This window comes from Fundulus heteroclitus, unplaced genomic scaffold (assembly GCF_011125445.2).
Source record: "Fundulus heteroclitus isolate FHET01 unplaced genomic scaffold, MU-UCD_Fhet_4.1 scaffold_54, whole genome shotgun sequence".
NCBI classification, from domain to species: Eukaryota; Metazoa; Chordata; class Actinopteri; order Cyprinodontiformes; family Fundulidae; genus Fundulus; species Fundulus heteroclitus.
This window is the reverse complement of record NW_023396967.1, coordinates 936-26,502: the sequence shown is the minus strand read 5'-3', so window position 1 is coordinate 26,502 and position 25,567 is coordinate 936. Positions and strand designations below refer to the sequence as shown.

The 25,567-nt window shown below is 40.2% G+C and overlaps 1 protein-coding gene across 1 annotated transcript in view; it reads left to right on the top strand.

Annotated features, from left to right (window-relative positions):
• The window catches only part of LOC118561045 (sterile alpha motif domain-containing protein 10-like), a 64,065-nt gene extending 41,763 nt beyond the window's left edge, over window positions 1-22,302 (top strand). Inside the window, exons 2-3 of the mRNA XM_036132790.1 lie at window positions 6,157-6,341; window positions 22,012-22,302. Coding sequence (XP_035988683.1) covers window positions 6,157-6,341; window positions 22,012-22,287 — 461 coding nt within the window. The 3' untranslated portion in view covers window positions 22,288-22,302. The remainder of the gene's footprint in view (window positions 1-6,156; window positions 6,342-22,011) is intronic.
• The last annotated feature ends 3,265 nt before the right edge of the window (window positions 22,303-25,567 follow it).

Genomic DNA, 25,567 nt, shown 5'->3' with positions numbered 1-25,567 from the left:
GGTACTCTGGCTTCCTCCCATAGTCCAAAAACATGACTATTATGTTAATTTATATCTAAATTGCTCTATGTGCATGCATGCTTGTCTGCTCTCTGTGTGTGTCCTGTGTTTGCCTGTGAAGGACTTACAACCAGGGTGTACCTTGCCTCTTGCTCAATGACAGCAAGTCAGTACCTCTCTCCTTTTTTTGATTTTTTTTACTGTAGAGTGATGTACAATGACAATAAAAGTATTCTATTCTATTCCATTCTATAGCCAATAATAATTTTGTAGAGATGTAGAGGTTAGGTCTATTAAAGAAACCAGTGTCGATGCACGTTTGGGATCATTGTCCCATTTAAACACGCCTGCTGAAGTTTCAGCTGACTAGCTGTCCATTTGAGTTCAAGTTGAGGGATCCTTCTACACTATTCCATCCAAGGGTCTCACCAGACCCTCATGCATGATGCCTCCACCACCATGCATGGCTCTTGGTAAAGTGGTCTGTGGTTTGATAGCCTCACCACGATGCCGCCAGCGCAATTCTTGTCATCTTGGTCAAATAGCTCAATCTTTTTCTTGTTGATCTATTACACTTTTTCCCCCAGAAAGCATTTGTGTTGATCTTGAGAGTTGCTGTAAATTTCATTTTAGTGTAAGGATCTTCATTTTTGGAGCACATGTTTCTATTTTGGTAAAAGAGTGTTGTTCCAGCAGTTTCCCTACAGTTTCCTCATTGGGTGACAGTTTGTCTGTCAGAGAATTGATTCGAGATTTCGAACTGGGCAACGATCACAAGCCCAAAACAAAACAAGCTTTGGAAAGCATGAAGGCCAACATTAACGCCTTGACTGTAACCCTATTTAAGACTTGTGGACTACCCTTAAGACCCTGATCTGTGCCAGTTTCAATGCAGTTTACCTGTTCAGCAGACAATGAAATCCTCTGGTTATAAACTATGTCAATACCTTGATGGTGCAACAAGGGACATAGTTTTGCTAAGAGAACCTATATAATATAAAGTACATCCATAATAAACCAAACATTTGTGTCACCCTAATTCTTCTTTTCAAAAATTAGTGAAGTTGATTGTTGTATGCTCATTTCACCCTGTAAATAGAACAGCTCATATGCATCATAGTTGAAACGCGTCATTAAAGTGTCAACATTAACGTGACATTTGTGCTAAGGATGGGTTTTTGGGTCTCTTCCTCTGTTGTCAGATTACATATTCGCCTTTTTCTAATCACTGTAATTTTCTGAATTACTGCGTTTTTTTTTTAACAAAGAGACCTTCATTCTGTTCATAAAAAGTCCAGATGAGTTTTAAATTTAACTCTATTGCGTGTTGCGAGAGAAAAAGAAATTAACAATCCACCGGTGAAGATGAAATTAAGTCAGTCGGTTTCACCCCGCTCCCCTGAAAGCTTTCTCTTTCATTGTTCTCTTGCGAAGAAATTTCTTTTACATCAGAAAGAAATGAAAGCGACATTTATAACGCCTTGTTCCACATTTAGGTCTATAATCAGCAAATCTGTCTTTGTCTCAATAACCATGTTCACATGAGCTGACAGGGTGTGAAGATGGAAGTTAAATTAACAAAAAAAAAAAAAAAAAAACGCTCACTGCTTTGACTACACTTCTGCTCTGTAGTTACTTACAGTCTGATAATGAACCGATGTGTTGTGGTACGGCCCAATTGGCATATATTATTGTTTTTGCAAGAGTTTTCAATTTCAGTTCTGTTTTGGCTTGTAACTCACAATAGTTGTAATCATTCCCATTTCCATGTCCGTAATTGAGAAATATATAATAAAAAAAAGTGATAAAGGGCACAATAATCACAAGCATAATAACATGACTTTGTGAACAATGAAATCTGGCTTAACAGCTAAACACAATGGCCACCCAAGACAAAAACACTGTTAACAAACTTTTCAGCCCAAATGTGAGTTCAGGAGGTAAAGATTGATGCGGTGATTTGATAATTATGGAGGAGGAAGCCAGGAGGGACGTTAGCTGACAGACGAGTGCCATACTCAGGGATTAAAAAGCACTTTGAGGCGAGCCTGTTCTACTTTTATTTCATCAGAGTGGTGAATGGCTGTTAACAAAAAAAATGAATTGGAAAAACTAAACTAAAAATCTGCCAGCATTCATGTAGTTGTCGTCATTTCTGTTTTGGTTCTGACCAGCATTGTTTCTCTGATGCCAAAGGACGCCAATACGCCCGTCTCTCCAAACAGACCTGAACAGCCCACCATGGTAACTAACTTTATATTGTGAAACACACAACGGCACTGAATAGAAAAAGGGAACATGCTCAATTTTCTGCTCTTAATTAGTCCATGTGTCACCCATGAGGATTTGATGTGTCAAAACTCTATTCAGAGTACACTGTTTGTCATGCCATTGAAACGCCACAAGTCAGTCCAGTCCGCAGCTAGCCTTCCCATAGATACGTTTATGTCATCTGGCCCCTAAAAAGGGTCCTGGAGCTGATGTTTAACTTCTGGTTGGAAGCAAAGTGAAAATACTAATTTCTGATCAGATAGCAGCTGTGGTCAAATTCTCTCTCTTATTCTTCTGGCTCAGACACTGAGAAAAAATTGTCACCGCCTCAGCTAGTTGGGTAGCATGGAAGGAAAGTGTTTTGTGCTGATAAAATAAATATAGAAAGTGAAAGCCACGATACAAAACAGCTCTTACAATGAAAGCTCTTCCGACTCGCTGCTGCTGTTATCTGTTGTCGGCGTGGCAAGAACTGTGTTATGTCCAAATCCTTTGGTCTCAAGTTGTTCCTTTCTTTAAATCCAAGTCTGGTATAATATATTATTATATTTTGGGACAAAGCATGTTTCCAATAGAGGTTGTTTTTGATGGATGAGAAAAACATATATATCCACAGCCTATTTACTTTCATAAAGCCTTCTCATTATGTGCAGAGGATCTTTTGAGCTGTTTTTGTCAAGAAAAAATCCCCCTTTCTGTTCATTACAATGGGCAGTCGTACTCTTGTTACAGACAACATCCCATCATCCATACATGATAATAACTTCTTGTTTCAGAAAACAATTCTCCTAATGTCATGATCTGGCCTGTCTGCTGTCTTTATCCTGCCACTCCTCCCTGTCTCCGTGTAAATTAAGCTTCATTGACTTTACCTGTGAGCCTGTGAGCTGCTGCTCTGCAATCAGGCTTATACATCACCTGCTCTTTATAGGCTCTCCAAAGACAGCGCCAGATTATTGAAAGCTTTCAGCGAGTAGATATTTTTCCATATTTTCTGGATTTTCCAGCCTTGCCAAGCACTTGTCAGGCATCTACCTGAGCTTCTGTTTTCTGTACAATGACCTAGACCAGGGGTCTTCAATCCAGGTCCTCTATGTGTCCTGCAACTTTTTGACATGTCCCTGGTCCAACACACCTAAACCCAGTGGCTGAATTAGCTCCTCAGAATCCAGCTAATTACCTGATTATTTGACTCAGGTGTGTTTGAGCAGGGATATATAAAAAACTTGCAGGACACTGGACGTCTAGTTGAAGATGCCTGACCTAGACTGTTCCTAGTATGAGCCTTGCCTTTCCCCTTGTGACTGTCTGTCTTTCTTCGTCCAGACCTAGCGTGGTGGTTTTTGATAAACCTTTTAAATGCAACACCATGTTTGACCTGAATATCATTTTCCTGCCTGTCTGCCATATAAGACCTAAGGCACTTCTTGTACCAAAACGGTGTATTTTAAATGTATTCATGTGCTTTATAACTTTATAAAACCATGGACAAAATGTTCTTATTTTGTGGTTCTTTAACCATGAGAATATTTACTCCTGTACACAAACTGTCCACTTAAGAAGCAACACTGATTGACAATCAGGTTCACCTGCTGTTGTTCAAATAGAATAGACAACAGGTGGAAACTAGAGGCAATTACCAAGACCCCCCCCCCTGCAGGTGCTGACCACTTATCAGTTCCTCTGCTTTCTGGCTGATGTTTTGGTCACTTTTGAATGCTGCTGGTGCTTTCACTCTACAGTAGTGGTAGCATGAGACGGAGTCTACAACCCACACAAGTGGCTCAGGTAGTGCAGCTCATCCAGGATGGCACATCAACGTGAGCTGTGGCAAGAAGGTTTGCTCTGTCTGTCAGCTTAGTGTTGAAAGCATGGAGGTGCTACCAGGGGACAGATCAGTACATCAGAAGATGTAAAGGAGGCCGTAGGAGGACAACAACCCTGCAGCAGGACTGCTACCTCCGCCTTTGTGCAAGGAGGAACAGGAGGAGCACTACCTGAGCCCTACAAAATGACCTCCAGCAGGCCACAAATGTGCATGTGTCTGTTCAAATGATCAGAGACAGACTCCATGAGGGTGGTATGAGGGCGTGTGATTGTGACTGACGTGACAGAGTCTGGAGACGCCGTGGAGAAGGTTCTGCTGCCTGCAACATCCTCCAGCATGACCAGTTTAGCAGTGTGTCAGTAATGGTGTGGGGTGGCATTTCTTTGGGGGGCTGCACAGCCCTCCTTGTGCTCACCAGAGGTAGCCTGCCATTAGGGTTAGGTACAGACATGAGGTCCTCAGACCCATTGTGAGACCATATGCTGGTGTGGCTGGCCCTGAACTCCTCCTAATGCAAGACCTCATGGGGTTGGAGTGTGTCAGCAGTTCCTGTAACATGAAGGCATTGACGCTATGGGCTGGCCCGCCTGTTCCCCAGACCTGAATCCATTTGAGCACATCTAGGACATCATGTCTCGCTCCATCCGCCAACACCACGTTGCACCACAAACTGTCCAGGAGTTGGTGGATGTGTTGGTCCAGGTCTGGGAGGAGATCCCTCAGGAGACGATCCGCCTCCTCATCAGGAGCATGCCCAGGCGTTGTAGGGAAGTCATACAGGCACATGAAGGCCACACATGCTACTGAGCCTCATTTTGACTTGTTTTAAGGACATTATATTAAAGTTAGTATGTAGTGTGCATGTAGTGTGTTTTTCCACTTTAATTTTGAGTGTGGCTCCAAATCCAGACCTCCATGGGTTAATAAATTTGATTTTCATTGATAATTTATGTTTGATTATGTTATCAGCACATTCAACTATTTAAAGAACAAAAGTATTTAATAAAAATATATAATTCATTCAGATCTAGGATGTGTTATTTTACTGTTCCCTTAATTTTTTATTTATTTATTTTTTTTTTTTAGAGCTGTACATATATTCTTGTATACATTTTGACCAGTGATAATTTTTAAATTTCTACTCAATAGTGCCTTTTTGTGAAAAATGCAGTGACCTATAATGGATTTATTAGATACAAACTGTCTGTGGGTCATTTGGGATTCTGTTCATTTCTAATAGACAGTCATGTCCTGACTACAACACCACAACTCATGGAAGGTCATTCCTAGTCACTGTTTGGTCCTCTTGACTAATCAGTTTAGGACCTAACTCTTCATTACATGCAATTTGACATTTTAGATAGATTCAAAAGGTTCGTCAGGTAATGTTTCTTGTCTTCCTTAATCCAAATGACTTTGTATTGAATTAGCCCTTGGGTAACAAAAAAGCCAGTGAATCCAATTTCATCCTAGAATAAATGCTCTGCTACAGATGACAAAGCAGAGGTCAGCTGCCTATTCAGCTTGATCCAAAGTGCAGAGGATGCCCTGTGGCTTTCACAGAACTGCACTCTGACCCTAAACTGACAAGTTGTCTGCTTCATTGTGTCGCAGCCAACACTTCTGTCCATCCATCCAACTTTCTTGAGATTTAACAGGGTGGTGGAAGGACAGAGGGGAGGAAGGTTGGCAAGATGTGAAAGAATATCCCATGAATTCATTGTGTAGAGGTTATATAATCAGGGACCAGTCTGGTAAGAGTCATTTTCTCCAGAAATCATGTGCTCCCTCTTTGAATATGCACTCAGCATAATTGGAAATCACAGTGGAGTAGCTCAGTCTCCCAGGGTCGTCATTGCATCAGCCATCTGTTTATAACATAACTATAGTGCATAATTTAGAGTAAAATGTCAACATCTTTAAATATCAGAAAATAGTAATGTGTTATTTATGCTTTTGTTTTAAAGATTTACCGTGAACCAAGACGGTAACAGCTGACTAGCCGAAATTGTTCATTTGTTTTTTTTTCTCCCCCTTTTGCTTTCTCTCCTGACCAGCGGCGTCCAGCTTCAGTTTTTGCCGTGCCTCCCTGGAGCACACGGTGTCTGCTGAGGAGCTGGGCTACCAGCTGCCGCGTCGGGCCGGAGGCAGCAACCTGACCTGGCACGACGGCCGCGGCCAGAAGACAGCGCACACACGCACCGTCAAACTGCTGCAGCAGCCTGGCACAGAGGGTATCCAGGTAGAAGCATTTCTGCACAAACAGAGCAGAAGCTGAGCGCATTCAGTGCATGAACATAACCGTCAGAAGTGGTTTCGCTCACAAAATGAGGTCAAACATATGGCTGCAACTATGCTAATATTTTAGTAATCAAGTGCTCTTTAGAATAATATTAACCGAGTATTTACTGCACAATTACTGCACATCCGCAATGGATGGATATCAGACACAAAATATTTTTTTTCTATAAAAATGCGAAACACTCGTCTTGGTTTTGAACACCACAGTCCAGTTATAAGAGTAATGATGGTTGTTGGAAGATCCAAATGCAGATGTGACAGTGGTGATGACGGGCTAACACTAACATCAGAGTTTAAATCAAAATGCAGAGAGCAGAACACAAGAAACAGGAATGAACTCCAGCATGGAGTAATGAACTGAATACTGCAACACTTAAACAACAATAATTATTAAGCAAGAAATAGTCTGTGTTTCAGTTTTCCTTTGTGTTAGTTTTCAAACACTGGTTGAACATGACACTCTATTGCTTATTCTCACAAAGCAATGGTGTTGGCAGGGTCGGACTTACCATTATACTCCAGTGCAACTTATATATGTTTTTTCCTTCTTTATTATGCATTTTATGGCTGGTGCGACTAGTACTCCGGAGTGACTTATAGTCTGGAAAATATGGTAATCAAAAATTTACCTAACTAATTACAAATGTAATTAGTTAACTGTTTTATCTTTCTGAATAATATATGTAATATATGATATTATAGAAGCTAAACATGGATACGGTTTTACTTAAAGTAACACATAACTGGACACAGGATGAGGGTCCGGGAGAACTCCAAAACGATGCTCTGTGTTATATTATAAACTCCACCAGTTAAAACCTTTTTCTCCATAGAAAGTGTTAAGTGGTAGGGATGCGCTGATGGTGCACATGCTCATTGGAGAACAACCGACAGTGTTGTAAAATATTTTATTTGTTATTTTCGGCCAGCAAAAGGAAAATAGTTTCTTCATCAGAAGAATGAAGGGCTGGAATGATGCAAGAAAACAGAACAGGTTCAGTATTAATATTGTTTCTATATCAAAAAATTAACGGTATAGTCCTTATCTTAAACTAGGAGAGATAAGATGGATGTTTAAACCACTTTAGCTCCACTTCTCTTCTTGAACCTCGTAGACGGTGCAGTCTGACTTAGGCACAATTATTTTGTATTCTGCACGCTGGTGCACCTGCTTAACAGCTCCCTCCATGAATATACAAATGTATTATTGAATGCTGTAGGCTCATGTGTCTGATTCTTTAGCTGTAGAGGCCAGGGGAGGGACTACAGGAAAATGTTGCGCTAGTGTCTGAGTCTCAGTATTGGAACATGGAGCCCTATAGGATCTTTCACACTCAGGGCGACCTTGAGGGGGGGCCTTTCAAAAAAGTTTGCCTAGGGCCCCAAAAATGGCTAAGTCCAATTTCACAATAAAATAGTTTGAAGGCATCTTTAAAGTAAAAAATATTGAATGATGGTGGAGCAAAACGAAACAAACCTTATGTTTGAACCAAGCGTAGTTGAGTGGTTGAGTAGCCCGAATGATAATAGCACAAGAACCTAATAGCTTTATACTATTGGACATTTGGCGCTAATTTTAAAAGGTTTTGGCTCTATTTTAGTCGTAATGAGCGGACCGGAAAACACAAACATCATTATCCTACCAATGTATAAAACCTAGGGCTGGGCAACGATTAAAATATTTAATCGCGATTAATCGCCCTGATTAATCGCGATTAATCGCGATTAATCGCATTGTATTTACAAACTCCAAGAATGAATTCAAAAGTAGTGTAAAGAGCACTTTTATTTTAATGTTCTGCTGCCATATGAACAAAAGTGTTGTAACATTTGTAGCACTTATTTTATACTGTATATTTTCAACCCATCTATTGAATTTAGTGCACTAGTTGATCTTTTCTTCATAAGAGAACAGCATGCACTGCAGCCAAAATATGGCCTTTTTTGACCTGCTGTATATTAGCCAGTCCCTAAGCTTGATGTATCATGAAACTGTTGACCTTTTGGGTTTTGTGGTTTTTATTTTATTATTACAATTAAATAATAATAATAATAATAATAATAATAATAATAATAATAATAATAATAATAATAATAATAATATAATAATAATAATGTTATGTTCAGTGTTTTTTCGCTAATCCACCTCTTATATATTTCAATCCTTATGTAATTTTGTCTGTGTTGTGTGCACCTGCCTGTTGCTTTAATCCTATACATTTCCCCGTCGTGGGATAAAAAAAGGATTAGCTAATGTTATCTTATCTTAAATAACACTTTTTAATATATGTACTGGGTTCTTTCAAGGTCTTAATTACATGTTATGTGTGGGCTCCAGTAACATCCATCCATCCATCCATCCACTGATCTACCTGGATGTTCCCTGGAGGACTGAAACGCCTCAGTCAGAGACGTCTGTGGGTCTGTCGGGGCAATGAGAGAAGTTTCGTCTCCTCTCTCCGTTTCTGTGGCTCGACGTTTTCATGTTTTTTCACGTGCTTAGATAAATTTGCTGTGTTTCCACTGAAATGAACCGGCTTTTTACAAAACATACAGCTTGATTTCATTTACGGTATTAAAATAAAGCCAAACGGTGCTACTTCCCCGTTCATGTTTTTTCGCTGCTGCGGTCTCTCTCAGCTGTTTCTTTGTTAAGTTTGTGTGAGAGCTGAGTGGGCGGGCCAGGCTGAGCCTGCGTGCTGATTGGCTGGCGCCGCTGAGCCATGTACGAGAGGGGAGGGGGAGCGCGTGCTGACTGACACTGACTGAAAGCATGTGAGCAACATGCGTTAATGCGCGATAAAATAAATATCGCCGTTAATAGTCTAATGAATTAATGCGAAATTAACGCGTTAACTTGCCCAGCCCTAATAAAACCCTTATGGAAATAAAGTTTACTATAACAGTAAAAACACATTCCATCTTCATCAGCATGGCATGTTTTCGAGGAAGCTAGCGGGAGCTATCCCGTGAGCTGTATGTGTTTTAAAGCACCGTGAAAACGCATTAAATAAACCATTTAACTTTCACTGCTCAACTCTGCCAAACCTGTTGGTGCCTCAGTGTCAGTTCGGTTCACTTTGGGAATCCTGTTGGACGCAGTTGAAGATGGCAGGGTGAAGGCTGGTTGATTGAAGGCTAGCAGGCGGCTAGCTGAACCGCGACTGTTAGGAGGTGGCTCCGACTCCTAGGCCGTAGAAAGCTAAGCACTGCGGGGCTGCAGCATGTGTGCGTTCGGGCGATGGAAGGGAGGACCTCCACACCTCGACTTCCCTGGTGTAGCTACTGATGTGTGCCGGTTGCAGCGGGCAACTTCTGATCAGCACCTCCTCTCAGCTTGGCCTGGCCGCAGAACTGAGACCGCTCCGAGCCGTCTCGAGTCAGCTTTCCTGCAACAGCTGAGAAAAATTCTTTACTCCGGCGTCTGGTTACGCAGAAGATAGACTTAATAATTATATTGTAACCTTTATTTAACTTGATCAAGACCTGTTTCACAAGGGTCGCCTGTCCAAGAAAGGCAGAAGCACACATCATAACAACCAAGACAGATGAACCAGTATTACTATATCGAGTACATTTATTTATTGTTATGTTGGATCCAGGATAGGCCTATTCATATAGTGGCCCGCAGGTCAAATGCGGCCCTTTTAAAAGTTCCTGTTGCTTTGAGAAAATTGCCAGAAGCTCAGAAGAGATTTTGAAACTGTGGTAAGGCTAGGCCATACCACAATATGACAGTATGCCCCCCAATCATCAGATTGCACAGACATACTCCAGCTTTACATCGATGATAGATCTTTTTTTGGTGATTTTTGGGAAGAGCTTCTAGGAATTATTCCCCTTTACGGACAACAGGTGAAGTGATTTTTCGATATATTGTGACTTTTAAATGAACACGATATTGACATCCTGAAGGTTAGTCTGCTGGTTACTGATGGTGCTACAGCTGTGATTGGTAGGGTACAGGAACTAGTCGCCAAGCTTTTGGGTATAACTCCCCATATGCAGTTTCTCCATGTTATCATCCATCAGTTGGCGCCGTGTGCTAAGCTCAGTGGTTATCTTAAAAACACAGTGGAAACCATCATCAATATTGTTGATTTTATTCATTCAACTTCCAGATTAAAACACAGCCTGTTCTATAAGCAACTTATTTTTTATTTTTATTTTTTGCACCATCTGAGTCAGTTAGGAATTGCTTGAACTTCAGTAATAAATAACTGGAAATAGTGTTTTAAGAACAGTTAAATAAATTCAATTTGAAGAACTTTCCATTGGATAATAATAAACTTGAGATGAGTGAGCCTGTTTGGTGTTATTGATTACTTTATTAACCAATTAAAAGTAATCACAAAGTGTTATCTGAAGCCTCAAGAAGTTAAATTTCTTATTGGTTTGTTTTTTGAAAAAAACTCTCTGTCATTAGAGATAAGGCAGACTGGTCAGTGCCAGCACCTCTGCATATCAAATATTAGTGCTGACAAGAAGCCTAATAGTATTGCTGCCCGATCTTATTTGACTCTGCGTTGGTAGAACCACCAGAGAAGAACTGGATATTATCTAACAGCCGTACAAGTGCTGATGTAACAGTGCTTGTGCTGTCTAAGTGAGTCCATTCTCCATAGAACAGAGACAATGTTTAATGTTAAATATGTTTGAAATATTAATATATTTTACAGATAAATGTTTCCCCCGGGGGTTTACAAAAGCTCTAAAAGTAATGAGTTTAAACAGCAGATATAAAACTCATTTGAGCGCTGTCTTGCTTGAGAGGAATACTTAGTGGCTGATCTTTGTAGCAAGATAATGCAGGCAGTCACTGCACCATTTAGTTGCAAACACTGCTTTATGGAAAGCTTAATTCGTTCTTAAAAGCAACAGAAGTGAATCAGAAAGAAAAATGACTATATTAAGGCCCGATTGCAAGCATCTGACCTAAAACAGCATGTGAAACGACACCCTCTTTCCTTTTAAATATTTAAATGAAAGGAAGCAGCTAGCCCTGTGGACGTCATTTGTTTCATTTTCTGGCCACTTTTGAGAAAGTTTGTAATTCAGAGGCTGTAAGACATACACGCACAGTACTCGGTTTGTTCAATAATTCATAAAAGAGAGTCCTCTTAGCTACAACAGCTGTAAAAGGCTTAATAAGAGACGAGTGAGGAGCTGTTTCTGTGTGATTACACAAAGCTTGGATAATTAAAGCTTCTTTATACCATGAGAACTAAGGCTTATCACTTCCTAGTGGTGACAAGCTTCTTTTATGCATTATTCAACAAATGAGAGTGCAATCCGGCTCTCTGAGGTGTGTCTGTGCCCGTGCATTTACAAAATGCCGCAACCTCCGGTCATATATCCGTAATTATAAGAACTGTGTGTTTATTGGGGTACAAATGCGTGCATGTGTTGAACCGCTGTGTGTGCATGCAGTCCTCTCAGGACGGATGATTAGATTATTCTCCATTAAACTGACTGGGCACACACAGGCTTTAATGAGGAAGCCGTTTAAGTAAAACACGGCTCAGTTTCTGGATGTAAGGTAGGACCTGGGGAATCCTTCTTATGTGCTTAACAAACCTGATAGAGCACGTTATGCATCGCTGTGCAAACTCCCAGTCAGGGGGTGACGAAAGATAATGATGGTAGGGGAGAGAGAGAGGAGGTAGTGGTGGTGTTTATTCAGGCACACACATAACTGTTAGTATTAAAGATGTCAACAGCATTTAAGTGTCATTGGTTCAAATAGAGTGCAGCGAGAAACACAGCCACTGGAGATCCAAAAGGTGTAAGTTAAAAAGATAATGTCATTACAATCATGCAGATGGTGCATAAACAGAATGAAATATTCTTATTTTTGATTGTGTTTAACTGTGTTTTGGTTGCTGGATGGCGACCAATGCACAGACCTCTCTGCCTTGCTGGATTGTTCCAAATAATCAGCTGCTGTCTCATCGGTGCACCTTCTGCGGTCTCCGTGCCTTGGCTGCTGTTTGGATAACCAGATGGGGGCTAAGGGAGGGTTTTTTCTGAGTGCGGCTCATTTTGCTGTCTGCCACACAGCTTGTGGGTGAACGTTTAGATGAGACCGGGGACTAGGTGGAATAACAAAGACACAATTTAAGAAGCCTCCTTTTCTCTGAAGCAGGGCTGAGCTTGTTACAGGAAGCAAAGCTCCTTCGCCGTGCGCTAATTTGCTTTGTCTTGGTGGGCGAATAATAAAGACTGCTCTGTGATTATTTTTCCCTTCTCATTACCGAGTGCTGTGGCTGACCTTTTGAGCTGACACTGACACAAAGAATTGAATTAATGGAGAAGACCCGCACACGTGGTACTTTGCAATACTTTTTCACCAGGGTGAAAGGACATTTGTTAGTCATCTCCAGTTATACATTATCCTCACCAAAATGATGTTTTTTTACGATAGAAACAAAATATTGGATGGCTGTTTTATTATATTATTCTGTTTATAACCTTTAAATAGTGGCAATTATACTGAAGATGGCTTACCAGGATTCACCTTAGCACAAGGTTATTGCTTTAGATTGTTATACCTGGTGTTTACAGACTGTTTCTGTTCTCAAGAATAGAGCCTTGCGACAGAAGCCCATGACTGCACATTTTTGGGGATGCAGGTTTTTTTTTTTTTTTTTTGTGGCAGTCCACACTGGCCAACAAAGGAAGAGTAGCAAGGTACACTTTGACAGCACTTGGGCTTTCCAAGCGTTTTCAAGGTTCAGTTTAAACACAAAGGTTATTAATTTAGAAGAAAATTTGACTGGCTTGTAAAAATGGCTACAAAGTAAAACAAATTATGAGGCCAAACTTTGTCGGTAAAGTGTACCTCACTCCCATGTTAAGCATAATCCTGCCACCAGACAAATTTGAACAATGCCATCAAAGTGGGCGGGGATAAGATGGAATGGGAGGGGAGGAGAGGGGGCTGTGTTCAGCATGGGTGGGTGGGTGGGAGCAGCCACAAGCTTGATTTACCACATTCTCACTACATCAGTCTCTCCAAATTACATCATAACAACCAATATCAATATGGATTCGAAATTCAATGCAAGAACACCATTTAACCCCAACAGGGTGCCACACTGGATCAGCTCTACACCCTCAGCAGAATCCTGGAGGGGGCATGCTACTGAAGCTGCTACCCCCGCGACCCGACCCAGGATAAGCGGAAGAAAATGGATGGATGGATGGATGGATGGATGGATGGATGGATGGATGGATGGGTGCCACACTGATGACTTTAGACACAAAAGCAGGATTTCAACAAATATGCACTAATCTGTCAAAATAATGGCCAGGATATGTAGACAGTACTATAAGAGAACCATGTTAACAGTTCATTGGCAAAAAAGTTGGTTTGAGGGTGAGTTACCCTTTTAAAGTTGAAATAATCAATACACTTCCTGTATTATTCTTCTGCTTCCAGTTGTTGAACACAGACATATTTTATCTGCGGCGTCACCTCCTGCAGCTCCTCAATTTCTCCTCCAGCAAATACATAAAATAACAGAAGAAAATAGAATGCTCTTTATTGTCATTATACAGTGTCTAAGGATTATCGATTTGAGAGCTTGTTTTTCAGTACAGATGTAAAGTATGTACAAAATAGTCAAAAACGTACTACTGTATTTGCAGTAAAAATACTAAATATTAAAATTACTCAAAATATAACAAAAAAATAAAAAAAGAGATGCAAAAGTATCTATACCATGAGGGCATTTGTTATGGCCAATTTCTCTTAAGACGGGTAAAAGTACAAAATGGCTTTTATTTAGTAAAATTAAGAATTTTAAAATGAATCTACTTTTTTTAAATCAGTATTTTTTTGATTATTGCAGATATCAACATGACCTTTTTCTAAATTTCGATTGGTTTCCGTTACACTATTGACGTAAACTCATCATCCTCAGGGAATGAGTAATGACAAGAAGAAAATAAGGTTCAGTCCGACTTGGGCAGGAATAAGATTCACATAGCATTATAATCTTGACAAAAAAAATACCATGGTTTCCCAGTATCACAGTAATGACAAACATTTTTTTTTAATTATCTAATTGATATTTTTTTTAAACAGCAATGCAATAATTATCCATACTCCTGCTAAAAATCTGTAATTATTAGTGCAGAAATGATACTGTCATGTAACTTTTTATTGGTGTTTTGATTATTTGATTTGAGAAAAAAATATCAAACATAGAATATATAGTCCTCATGTCTAATGGCGCAGAATGTTACAGCTATGTGCCACAAAACAAGCTACGAGCTATAAACTGGTAAATTAGCTCCATCTAATCTACTGAAGTAGCCAGCCTACAGTATGCTGCCTAACAGACACACTGCTTCATGCTTGCATGCTTTGGTTTTTGTTTTTGTTTTACCTTAAAGGAGCATTGCTCAAGTTTAAAGGTAAAAAAAAATGTTATTCCCATACATCCCCTTAAAATTACCCAACGTGTAAAATGAGCTTTCTTCTATTTACTGTAGTTGCCTCTATTGGCTCCATTAGTCAGTTAATGAGAGAGTGATTTAGGCGAAACCCCTGAGCGTGTGTGCGGGTGTGACCCGCTGCATGCACTGGTTCACCTGGCTACTTTTTTGATTCTCCGCCACCATTGACATATTAGCGAGAAAACACTGGCTAACTTCAATATTTATAACTTTCTTACCTCAGAAGACATTACGCCTCTAAGCAAAAGACCTGTGCAGTCGCAGCGACAGATGCTTTTCCTCTTCTCCCATGCGCGTGTTGAACACTGCTGTCATTTCAGCTTGTCGCCACAGGGGGGCAAACTTCAGCAATAACTCTGGAACTTGCGCCATGCTCCTTTAATTAAACTGAAGGGTGGTGCTGTTTTGGGTTCCATGTCACAAATGTATCAGGTAAACCTCTGCATACCTTAGCAGCCCCAATGTTCTCTTTATTCTCAACTTTTCTCGGTTATCTGCATTTTTAAGGAGCTTGGAGACAACATTTAGAACTTTTTGTGTTTCCTCAACGTTGGAGCTGCAGTTGGATGCGCTTCACCGAAGTTGCTAGTGATGGATCTTTCTTACTGTCTCTTTTGACTAGATGAAACAGTTTCTGCAATCTGTTAACTGATTAAATTATCACAGTTAGCATAACGGAAACAGTCACATCTGTATATCGTAAAGAATTAGATTACTTCTGAAATTTCCAATCGCCTGCCAACATGTCCAAATTCCCTTGTTCCATGACAGTCAGAGGTTGAAAGCGCAACAGGATACAACGAAACATTTTCCCTGTATTCCATTCAGCCTTCCTGTTATCTGTCAAAAGTCTCTCTCTCATCGTCGAAAGGCACATGAATAAACTGCAGACTATCTTTAACATGCTGACAAATAATTTCCTTCAATATCTTCTGACATCTGTGATTTAACTTTAATTATCCCACTGATAACAAACTGCTCCAGCGTTTGCACCAAAAAGTTACGTTTTCTGCGCCCTGGTAGAGCCTGGTAAGGTGATGGGATTTACTGATGGGGAAGAAACACCTAATTTTTGTTGTCAGAATCCGTTTCTTAGTCAACCTCTACAAACAATCGTTGTCTAATCCAGGGAGCCCAATTTTTTGTACCAACTTCTGTTATTTCATTTTCCTTTCTATATCACAACATGAAGAATCGATCATAATGAGTTTTCGGTCTCTTTAATACTTTTGTTTTTTGAGATAACACCCATGCACTCGTATCCATTTATGTCGGCAGTGCCTCAACACTCATCTCACTGGTCCACAATTTCACACTTCAGTTAAACAAAGGTCGATGATGTGCCGGTTTGTCACCTGTTCTTTTCAAAGAGAACAAATAGGAGTCATTTCTTACCAGGAATCTGATGCAGCTTCTGTATCCTTTGTGAACTTTATTATTGCTATTGTGTTGTCGGCACATGGGGTCACCTGCAGGGTACCTCAGGGTCGTCTGGGGGATAAGACCATGAACTGGGAAGGTTTTGCGAAGCTAATGATCACCTTGGTGGCTCAAAACTGGAATGATGAAGTGATGATCAATATGTGTCTGTGTTTTGTTTGGCAGAACACAGACACATAAATAGAAAATAGGAGCTGCTGGGCATAGAGCCAGGTATGCTTTTGCCTATCATGTCCTTGTCCTGGCACTCAGTGATGTTTTGCACTCTTTAAGACACATGTTTGACTCATGCTAAATAGAGAGCTTTGTGAAAATCCCATCTGGCTCTTTGTCCACCCACTGAGAAGCTGCTCATATTTGCATGAGAGTGCGAGCCTTTTTAAACACTCGGAGTCCCGAGGACAGGCAAAGACAGAGCCGCACAAAGCTGGCCGAGGTTGACAGTTCACACATTTCCACAAAGTTACTTACACAAGAACAGTCAAGTAGACACTCACAAAAGCCACTGAAGCATTTACAGAATCACCCTGACACACTTGCACAAAAGGCACTAGACTAGACTGAGCAGAATGAGATAACAGGGTGCTAGATGATGAAATGAAAACCGCCTAGAAAAGGGGGGTTCAGGAAGGCTCCTGCGAGAAGAGGGGAGGGAAACGGATGAAGGAGATATGTTAGATCATATGTCATGATCTATGAGGCTCTATCGGATCAGAGAGACAGATTGCAGAGCCAACTCTGCAATGACAGCAAAGCAAGAGTTCGATGGGTTCAAAAGATTGGGCAAAAGGAAGGAGTTGTTTGGTCAGACAGCAGATTGCAGGGATGATGGAGGAGGAGTGTTTAGTATCCTGCTGAGCGATGAAGTGACAACGAGAGACGATTTACTGCAGAGAGAGAGAAAGTAGGAAGTCAGTACATGATATGCATGCCATACAAAAAAATCGATCTTTTCATCCTCGCGCGCGCAAATTTTTCCTGCTAATTAGCGTTGCATCGATCATCAATCTCACGCAGGGTCTAACAGGCAGCCATCGGAAGAAGTGTGTTATCGGTCGCAAAGAATGAATCTAGCAGATTCCCCACGCTCCCTTGACTTCTAGCTAAGCCCTGATTAGCCTTGACACAAAGGCACCGAAAAACAGACACGCACACAAAAATCACCAACAATGGAAGACGAAGCATAGCTCGGTTCACAGAAGTCAAGGTAACGTAAAGGCCAAATGGAGGAAAAGATGAAAAAGGAAGAAAATAAAAAGACGTGGAGTGAGAGTGTCAGGCATTGGAGAATGAAATTTATGTGGACTGAGTGGAGGAGGATATGGGACATAATAGATCAAAGGGAGCAGTGAATGGCAAAAAAAATGCTGTTTCAGTTTACAAACAGAATGATCAATAGGGAAGTGCTGAGAAAGTCAGAGGCTGGTGTAATGATGGAAATGCACAGAAATACTCTTTGAAATACTAATATATAAATTTGCATGTTTTTTTCATAATTTATTATAGAGCTATATACTGAAATTAAAACATTTCAGTCTCTCTAAAACAGCGCAGGGAGTTAAACGTCTGGCATCATCCGCGAATGTCTCTGTCATCCTACGTCAATCACATCCTATTTGGAAACCTTAAACTTTTGCCTGAATGGATTTGGCTCATCGTTTTCTGTGTAATGCTGTACCTTAAGAAGCAGTCAGACCTTTTCAACTTTTTTTTTATATTTTGTCGTGTTACAACTTCAAACATTAGTGTAGATGGAGGGGATATATGTGGAGCGAGGATGATCAGCCAAATGCAGAGATCCACAGGTCAGACGATATGTCAGGTATTGGTGCTGCACTCCACATTTGTGGCCTTTCTGGAAGAAGAGCAAAAGAAAGCCTTTGTTAAAAGATATTACATTTACACAGCAAACATTTAGAAGAATGTGCTCTAGTCAGAGACTGAGATTCTCATTACGGACAGGGACGCTGATCAGTTGATGAGAAGATGGCTAGAGCTAAAAACAGGCCAATATGAGAAGGAAACATAGTTTGCTAAACTCTTGAGGCTGTGGCAGAGGTTCACCTTCCAACAGGATAACAATAGCTCTACTGCTATATAGATATAGATTGTTGATCATGATCGTATATATCAAGTCCTGCACAAACTAAGACCGCAAAAAGCAATAAAAAAAAAGTTTTCAAAAATGGCTGTGACTAACTTTAATCCATCTAAAATGTTCTTGAAATCTAACAAAATCAGAACCTTTTTCTCATGATTTGTCCTGATGAACCCGAACACACACACACACACACACCACACACAGAAGTTCGTTAAGAGAGTTTATTGAAGGTTTTGGTTTAGTGGAGGAAGAGAACCACAGTCAATACCGGGATGGAGCTGGTGAGTGGAGAGTGCTGGAGAGCTGTGGGTGCTGCACTGAGAACCAACAGCACAGCAGAGAGAGTTCTCGCAGGTGCAGGGGGCTGCTGTTGAACCAGAGGTGCAGCAGAGAAGGTTCTTTGGCCGTGGGGCTGCAGAACAACCAGGAGAGCAGCGGAGAGAGAGAGTCCTTGAACACAGGGGCTGCAGCAGATCCAACTGTGCGGCTGAGAGAGTTCTTGGAGATGCAGGGGCTGCAGATGGACTAGGAGCGCAGCTGAAAGATCACCTGGAGCACAGGAACGCTGGATCAACAGCAGTGCAGGGAGAACCCATGGAGGTGCAGACAGGCGCGGGAAACTCTGGCTTGTCAGACTAGGGAGAGTTGACGCTCAGCCAAATGTGGGAAAATCTCTGACTGAGGTGCAACAGAAGATTGAAGACGGACCGGCGGAGAAGAGCTGACTGTGGAGGGTTTAAGTAGCGAGGCTTGCAGGTGAAAACAGTCCAGGATGATTAGTGGCTGAACAGGTGCAGGTGATTAGTGGAGTGGAGACAGAGCTGGGCGGGAGAAGGAAGGTGCTGGAAAGGCTCAGGGTGCAGCAGGATGAATTGCACCCTGACACTTTTTAATGACTTAGTTTACAAAGAATTGACAGCAAGAGTTCTACTACAGTTTTTAGTTATTTTTTCTTAAACCAACGATGAGATTGCTTTGACTTTTTTGGCAAGTTATACATTTATTTTCATAGTGCTCTTTTCCCATCTCCTTTGCTCCTCTTAACTTCAAAGGTGATATGGCCAATATATTATATCATGATTTCTGTTTTGTTTTAGTTTTTTGAACAGTTTTTACGGTGACATCACAGTCAAGCTTTTAACCTGATTTCCCTATGATAAAACATAGCTCTACCGTAGAAAGAAGTTTTAGCTTCTGGGCAAAACAACGTCGTTGAACATAGATCTGCCTTTTTAGCCAAACACTTTGAAGCATTTGTTGGGAATTGGCATATATAGATAACCTGAGGTCAATGGAATTAAATAGCAAGTCTTGTATTAAAATTAAATAAATAAAAATATGCAACCTTCTTAATTTAGAAGGTTTAATTATTCGAAGTTCTCATTGTTATTGAAGAACCATTTTTCTTCATTTCCCAGCTTTTTTCTGTTTTTTTTTTCTTACTTTTCCTCCTAGTCCATATCCTTAACATTTTATATAACGGCACTCCAGATGCTGCCCCTGCCCTGCGCCCATCCTTTCTGTCTTTCGTCCCTACGTAACAAATGAGGGACCTCCTCCAGCTGGACAGAAGTAGGTCTCAGGGGGAGCTGGGAGGTAGCAAAGGGTGAGCAGGGACGAGATAGATCTGGCCAGCGAAGATACAGTCTGATGGATGGCCAACAAATGGAGCGAGAAGAGTGAGGAATGAAAAAAAGAGAGAGACAGAGGGATGATTGGGAACTATTATTCCATTTCCCTCTTGTCTGGCTTCTTCATGATGAAGGCCATTATTCACACACAGAGTATAGCTAACTCTACAGCTCACAGTCTCCCCTCCCCTTTTTTTTTTTTTTTTTTTTTTGTCCTACTTTGTCTGAGTTCACCTTCTCTGCCTGTTTCTCTCAATGCCATTCATTACATTTTCATTATATAGTGTACAGGTAAATCTCCACGAATGTAAATCATTTGACATTTAAAATGCAATCACTGGCATTTGCATTGGGTTTGGCAGGTTATACACTGCATTACCAGAACTATTTACTCGTCTGCCATGTAAACCTGAGTGGCATCCCATCCTTAATACGTGGGGGTTTAATATGATGATAACTGATAGCTTAAACTCTTCTGGGAAGAGAATTAAAAAAGACGTTCCATTTTGGGGTTGACACGTTCCAAAAATTAAAAAAGAAATCACTTTGTTTGGCTAACTTTGCTCAGCCACGACACATTAAGGACATAACCTACTGGTTTCCAGTTAAAAGGCAACTATTTCCCCCTCTTTACTTAATTTAATCATCCTGAGGAGAATCCAATTCCACGTCTCTCGAGCTAATGATGGGGCTCAGCTGTAAATTTTCTGAAGCCGACGTGCTCAGAAATATGTGTGTAATTGGAAAACAAGCATGCTGGAGTGGAGAAGCTTAGGTGTTTTTCAATTAAGGCCAATAAAGCAGATCACACTTGGTTGACCAGCCTTAGTACTTGATGGCTTATTACCAGAACAGGTCGTTGAAGCTGCTTATAAAAAAATATACAGCACTTACTGAATCAACTTGTGTCTGTTGAAAATTGAGATGTGCGGCTTTTCTGCAAGCTGACCATTCTGTTATCAACGCGGAAGCAGCAGAGAGGGCGTTTAGTGTTTGGCCGCAAAAGTGTGTGCATGTTGCATTTGTGCATATGACATTTCCGCATACTTAATCTCATTAAATACAGTCAGTTATTGAGCGAAACAGTTGGCAGCCGCTTAGCGCTTCTCCCATTGACAATAAGCCAAAGTCTTTTGTAGAGTCAGCTCAGCCAGAACATAATTGAATGAATTAGATATGTGAGTAAGTCACTATAAAGGCGAGCTGAGGGGACGGGATGACGGTTGTGTTTTCTGGCCTTATGAGCGAGTTGTAACGTCTTGATATCCAAATTAATTCCTGGCACAAGGGACACACGGAGAAGAGCCGGCGTTAACTTCAAACCCATGTAAGCGTGTGATAAACGAACACAAGAAATTTCAAAAAGGCAAAAAAGCTAGCGCTGTCAGCCGAAAATCATAAGAGAAAGTCCGCAAGATAATTATGAGAAGTGGTTTTTGTTATACAGTGTTCCTCTTAATCAGGGGCTGTGAGGTGAAAACAAGCTGCTAATTCAAATCCAACTCAACATCTGTTTGCCTGTTTATGCCCAAAAGCTTTCAAACCTTAAGCTTAGCAGTGGATAAAGCTGCACGCAGGCTAATTGTCTAAGATGAAATGTGTTGTGCACAACACAAAATTAGTTCCTTCCAATATTTTAAACACGTAAGTCAATATAAAACACTTTCTTTTGTTTTGTTTGAGCTATAAAAAACAACAACATGGGTTCAATCTACTTAATTCCTGTCTGTGGTTTATAGACCGAAGGGAATAATTTAGTTGGAAATTGTGGTATTTTAATACAACTTTCCATCCTGTTTCAACGCAGTGAGAAACTCCTGTATGCCGAAGTAAGCTAAAGCAAATGTCTGGTGTTCATCTGAAAAGAGCAGTGTTTCTGCTCTCGTTCTGTACATGAAAACTGAAATAAACATACGCATTAAGTTCTACACAGTACAATGACTGATAAAAAGGACCTTTTTTATTCTGTGTTTCAGCTGCATCCAGGTGAAGCCTTCACCGTCTATCACACCAGTCCTACACTGTCCTGTCTGTCCAAACCTGTGGTGCTGTGGACTCAGCAGGATGTCTGCAAGTGGCTGAAGAAACACTGTCCTCACAACTACCTGACCTACGTAGAGGCCTTCTCCCACCACGCCATCACAGGTGCCGCGCACAACAGAAAGATGCATGCACACTTTGAATTTTCTTTACAACTAAGATTAGTTGTAGCTGCAGCAGGCTGGGGTCGCTACGGGATTCTCATGGCATGAAAACCTTGAGAAACAAAGGCTGCCGTTTGATCAAATTACTTTTATTTCAAGCAGAAAGCTAAAGAATTATCCTACAGCAGCCAACATGAAAATTATTTAAGTTTAAATATTACCCTAATGGTATTTAGAAACAAGAGTTAATCAAAAATAATTAAAAATAAAAAACTTTGTGATGGTTTCAAGGCAATCTTGCATATTATCTACCCTTTTTGCTTTCCTGCTCTTTATAGAAAAACACAAGTATATCAAACTGATATTAGATGGAACTTGCCAGCTGTAGTTCCTAGCTTTGTCTTTTTAACGAGTGGCGCTCCTTTATTTCTAACACTACAAAGGTCTGTATTTTTACAGCACAGTGCACAGCAGCTGATAGGGTATCCTCCATATTTGTGAAATTCTAATGGTTTTGAGATCATTCAAAAATGTGCAGTTATCAAATTTCATAATAACAATGATGTGCACAGGTTACAAGCTTTATCTTCCATTCCTACGTTTAATAGTGTTGTCTCCCACACTGCAGGCTTTATCTTTAACTTCCACCCACAAGCTGCTGATCTTTGTCAGAGGAACGGAGACAGCGTAATCAGAGTAGCAAAGATCCAGGAGGAAAAAAAAAACCTAAGATGTTTGGCTATAAGGACAAGCAGATATATATAATTTCTTTCTTCTTTTTTTTTGCATGATGTACAGTAACATGGCTCCATCAAACAAGTTCTTTTCAAATGAATAGGAATGGCAAGGTGAGATGGCAGAATCAATTATTTTGGCCATTTACTTAATATAAACCACTAATTCATCTCATTTGTTGCTTGTCTTCTCAAATTTGTTCCAAATATTAAATGAAACGACCCAGATTAGTTTAACATTTTTGCCCTTGGGTATTCATATTTCCAGATGAATATTACTTTTGAGGGTTCCTTGAAGAAAATTGTCTTAGGCATTGCTCCTTGACCTTTTTTATTTTCAAAATACAGTCTAGATGTACTAAGGCATAAGAAATGAATGCATTAAAATGCTAATAAGCTTCACACGGATATTATTTTTAGGTTCTGCAGCTTAGCTTTTCAGGTCGAAAGGGATTTAAACTAAAAAATCTCAGGCAAAAAAATAAAAGAGATTTAAAGACTTTATTGAGAGGTGACTAGAAGGGTAAAGCCTATTTTAGGCAAAGGACTGGATGGCTGCAGAAAAAAAAACAGAGCTATAATTGTGCATTTGTTAAAAATCCTTTTAAAGCAAATGCAGCCCTGTTTACATGCAAAAACACACACCAGGAGACACATAGATTCTAAATGTATACACATTTCTTCACATGATGTACTCCCGAACTTTGACCGGCCAAATGGCATTTCAGGGCTGCAGAGAGAACAGATTGCTGAATGGTGCCGTAGGGTCAGGCACCACTCAAGCTACATTTGCATGTAGGCGCTCGGGCATTTGAGAAGACACGTGCTGTATGTACACATTGGCTTTAGGGTTGACAGGCTTCCACTGACAAAACTACAGCTACATGGATGTGATTATTTTATTTTAATGTGATGTGTTCTGCAGGGCCAGTGCCATTTCATTTTACTGCAGTTACAAGCCAATGTTTTTTTTTTTCCTATGCTAATTTGCGATGAATGTGTTCTTGTTGTCGAGTCATGACACAATTACACCCATAAGTGTGCTACATAAAACCGCCAGCCTTTTGTGAACGATATTAGCAGCTCCGTACTGGATTCTGTGTCTGTACCACATTAGACCAGTGACCCAAAAGTACGTGTATCTATTTCAGCCCTCTTGTTAGGCCACCGTTACAGTGGAACAAGCTGCCCGAGGACACCAGTGGAGTTACTAGCATTGATTGCGTTTTCATTTGTATGTCTATTACTTAAAAAAAAAATCAATGAAATCATCTTGCTTTGTTTGTGCTTAGCAGAAAAGTATATTTTATTAATCCTACTGTTGTCGGTTGTGAAGTTCGCCGGACTGTGTGTGTAATGTGATCTTAGCTTGGTTCTGCCACACGGTACATTTATAATGTTTATTTATGCAGCCTGCATTCGCTTATTACAGGTTAATTATTTCTGCAGTATTTTTTTTTACTGCTAAGTATAAAAATTGCAGTAAACAACGTAGTCACTGTAATGTGCAGGGATTTCCCCATCATATAGTCAAGGCTTAGCTATTAATATATTTTATTAAAGTCTAAATTCACTCTAAAAATATCAGTCTACCACAATCTCTTCTTTTCTGCTTATCTTTTTTCCAAAAGGCAGAGCAGGGAAATGTCTAATAATATCCATGCAAATTGGAACTGAGACCACGTGTTAGTTTTGCATTAAAAAATAAATTTGAGGCTGTAGCCCCCCCAGACTTGTCATTAACCACCTCTGATATAAGAAAGCTTGAAAATAAATCTATATTTCATAAAGGTCACATAATGTTGAAAAGTACCACTGTTAATTCAAGTGCACTGAGTGTAAAAAAAAACCCTTAAAGGTGCATAGCCACATTATTTGACTTTTTTTTTGTCAGTAGCTCAGTCTGGTTGCATACAAAGTTTTTATGAAAGATTATCACGTCCTGCTGGCATATTAATTGTTATTTTGGTGCTTTATGCTTTGATTTTACTCAATTTGTTAGTAAATAAAGCCTTTCGTGTTTATGTACACTTATGGAAGTATATACCCTGCATGCGCAGCAGGGGATCAAACAAGGAACTGTCTAACAGCTATTAGTAACTCCCAGCAAAACAATAAAGACTGTTCTAAGATCTAGTAAAAAAATAAAATAAATGATTCCAAGAGGGACAAGTCAATAATGTCGCAGGGAATAGAGCACGAACATTGGTGTTCACTCAAGCGGACGCTAAACCAGCCGATTGGTCAGATGTGACCGCAGAGTTGACTGACTGCTCTTAAAGTTGCTGTAGATCGGTTTATTTAATTAATAACGATTGGTCTTTGATCACTGCAGAGAGCCAGGCTCAGTCTGACATTATTTAATTTTGATTTATTAATTAAGCAAACTGGCATTATGATAGTTCTGCGATACTGTCACTAGATGGCACCACATATGTTTATATCTGCTAATCGTGGCCTGTGTGGGGGCCACAAAAAGGACCATCAAAACATTATCAGGGTAGAGGCTTAGTCTATATAACCTTATTTTATCATGATCAGCAGTTTTTGGTCTTTATTTAAGAATATAATGTGGTTATATACCTTTCTAAGAACTACTTGTGTTTTTTTTAAGGCAACTAATGATTATTTTGATAAAATAACAGAGCAAATAA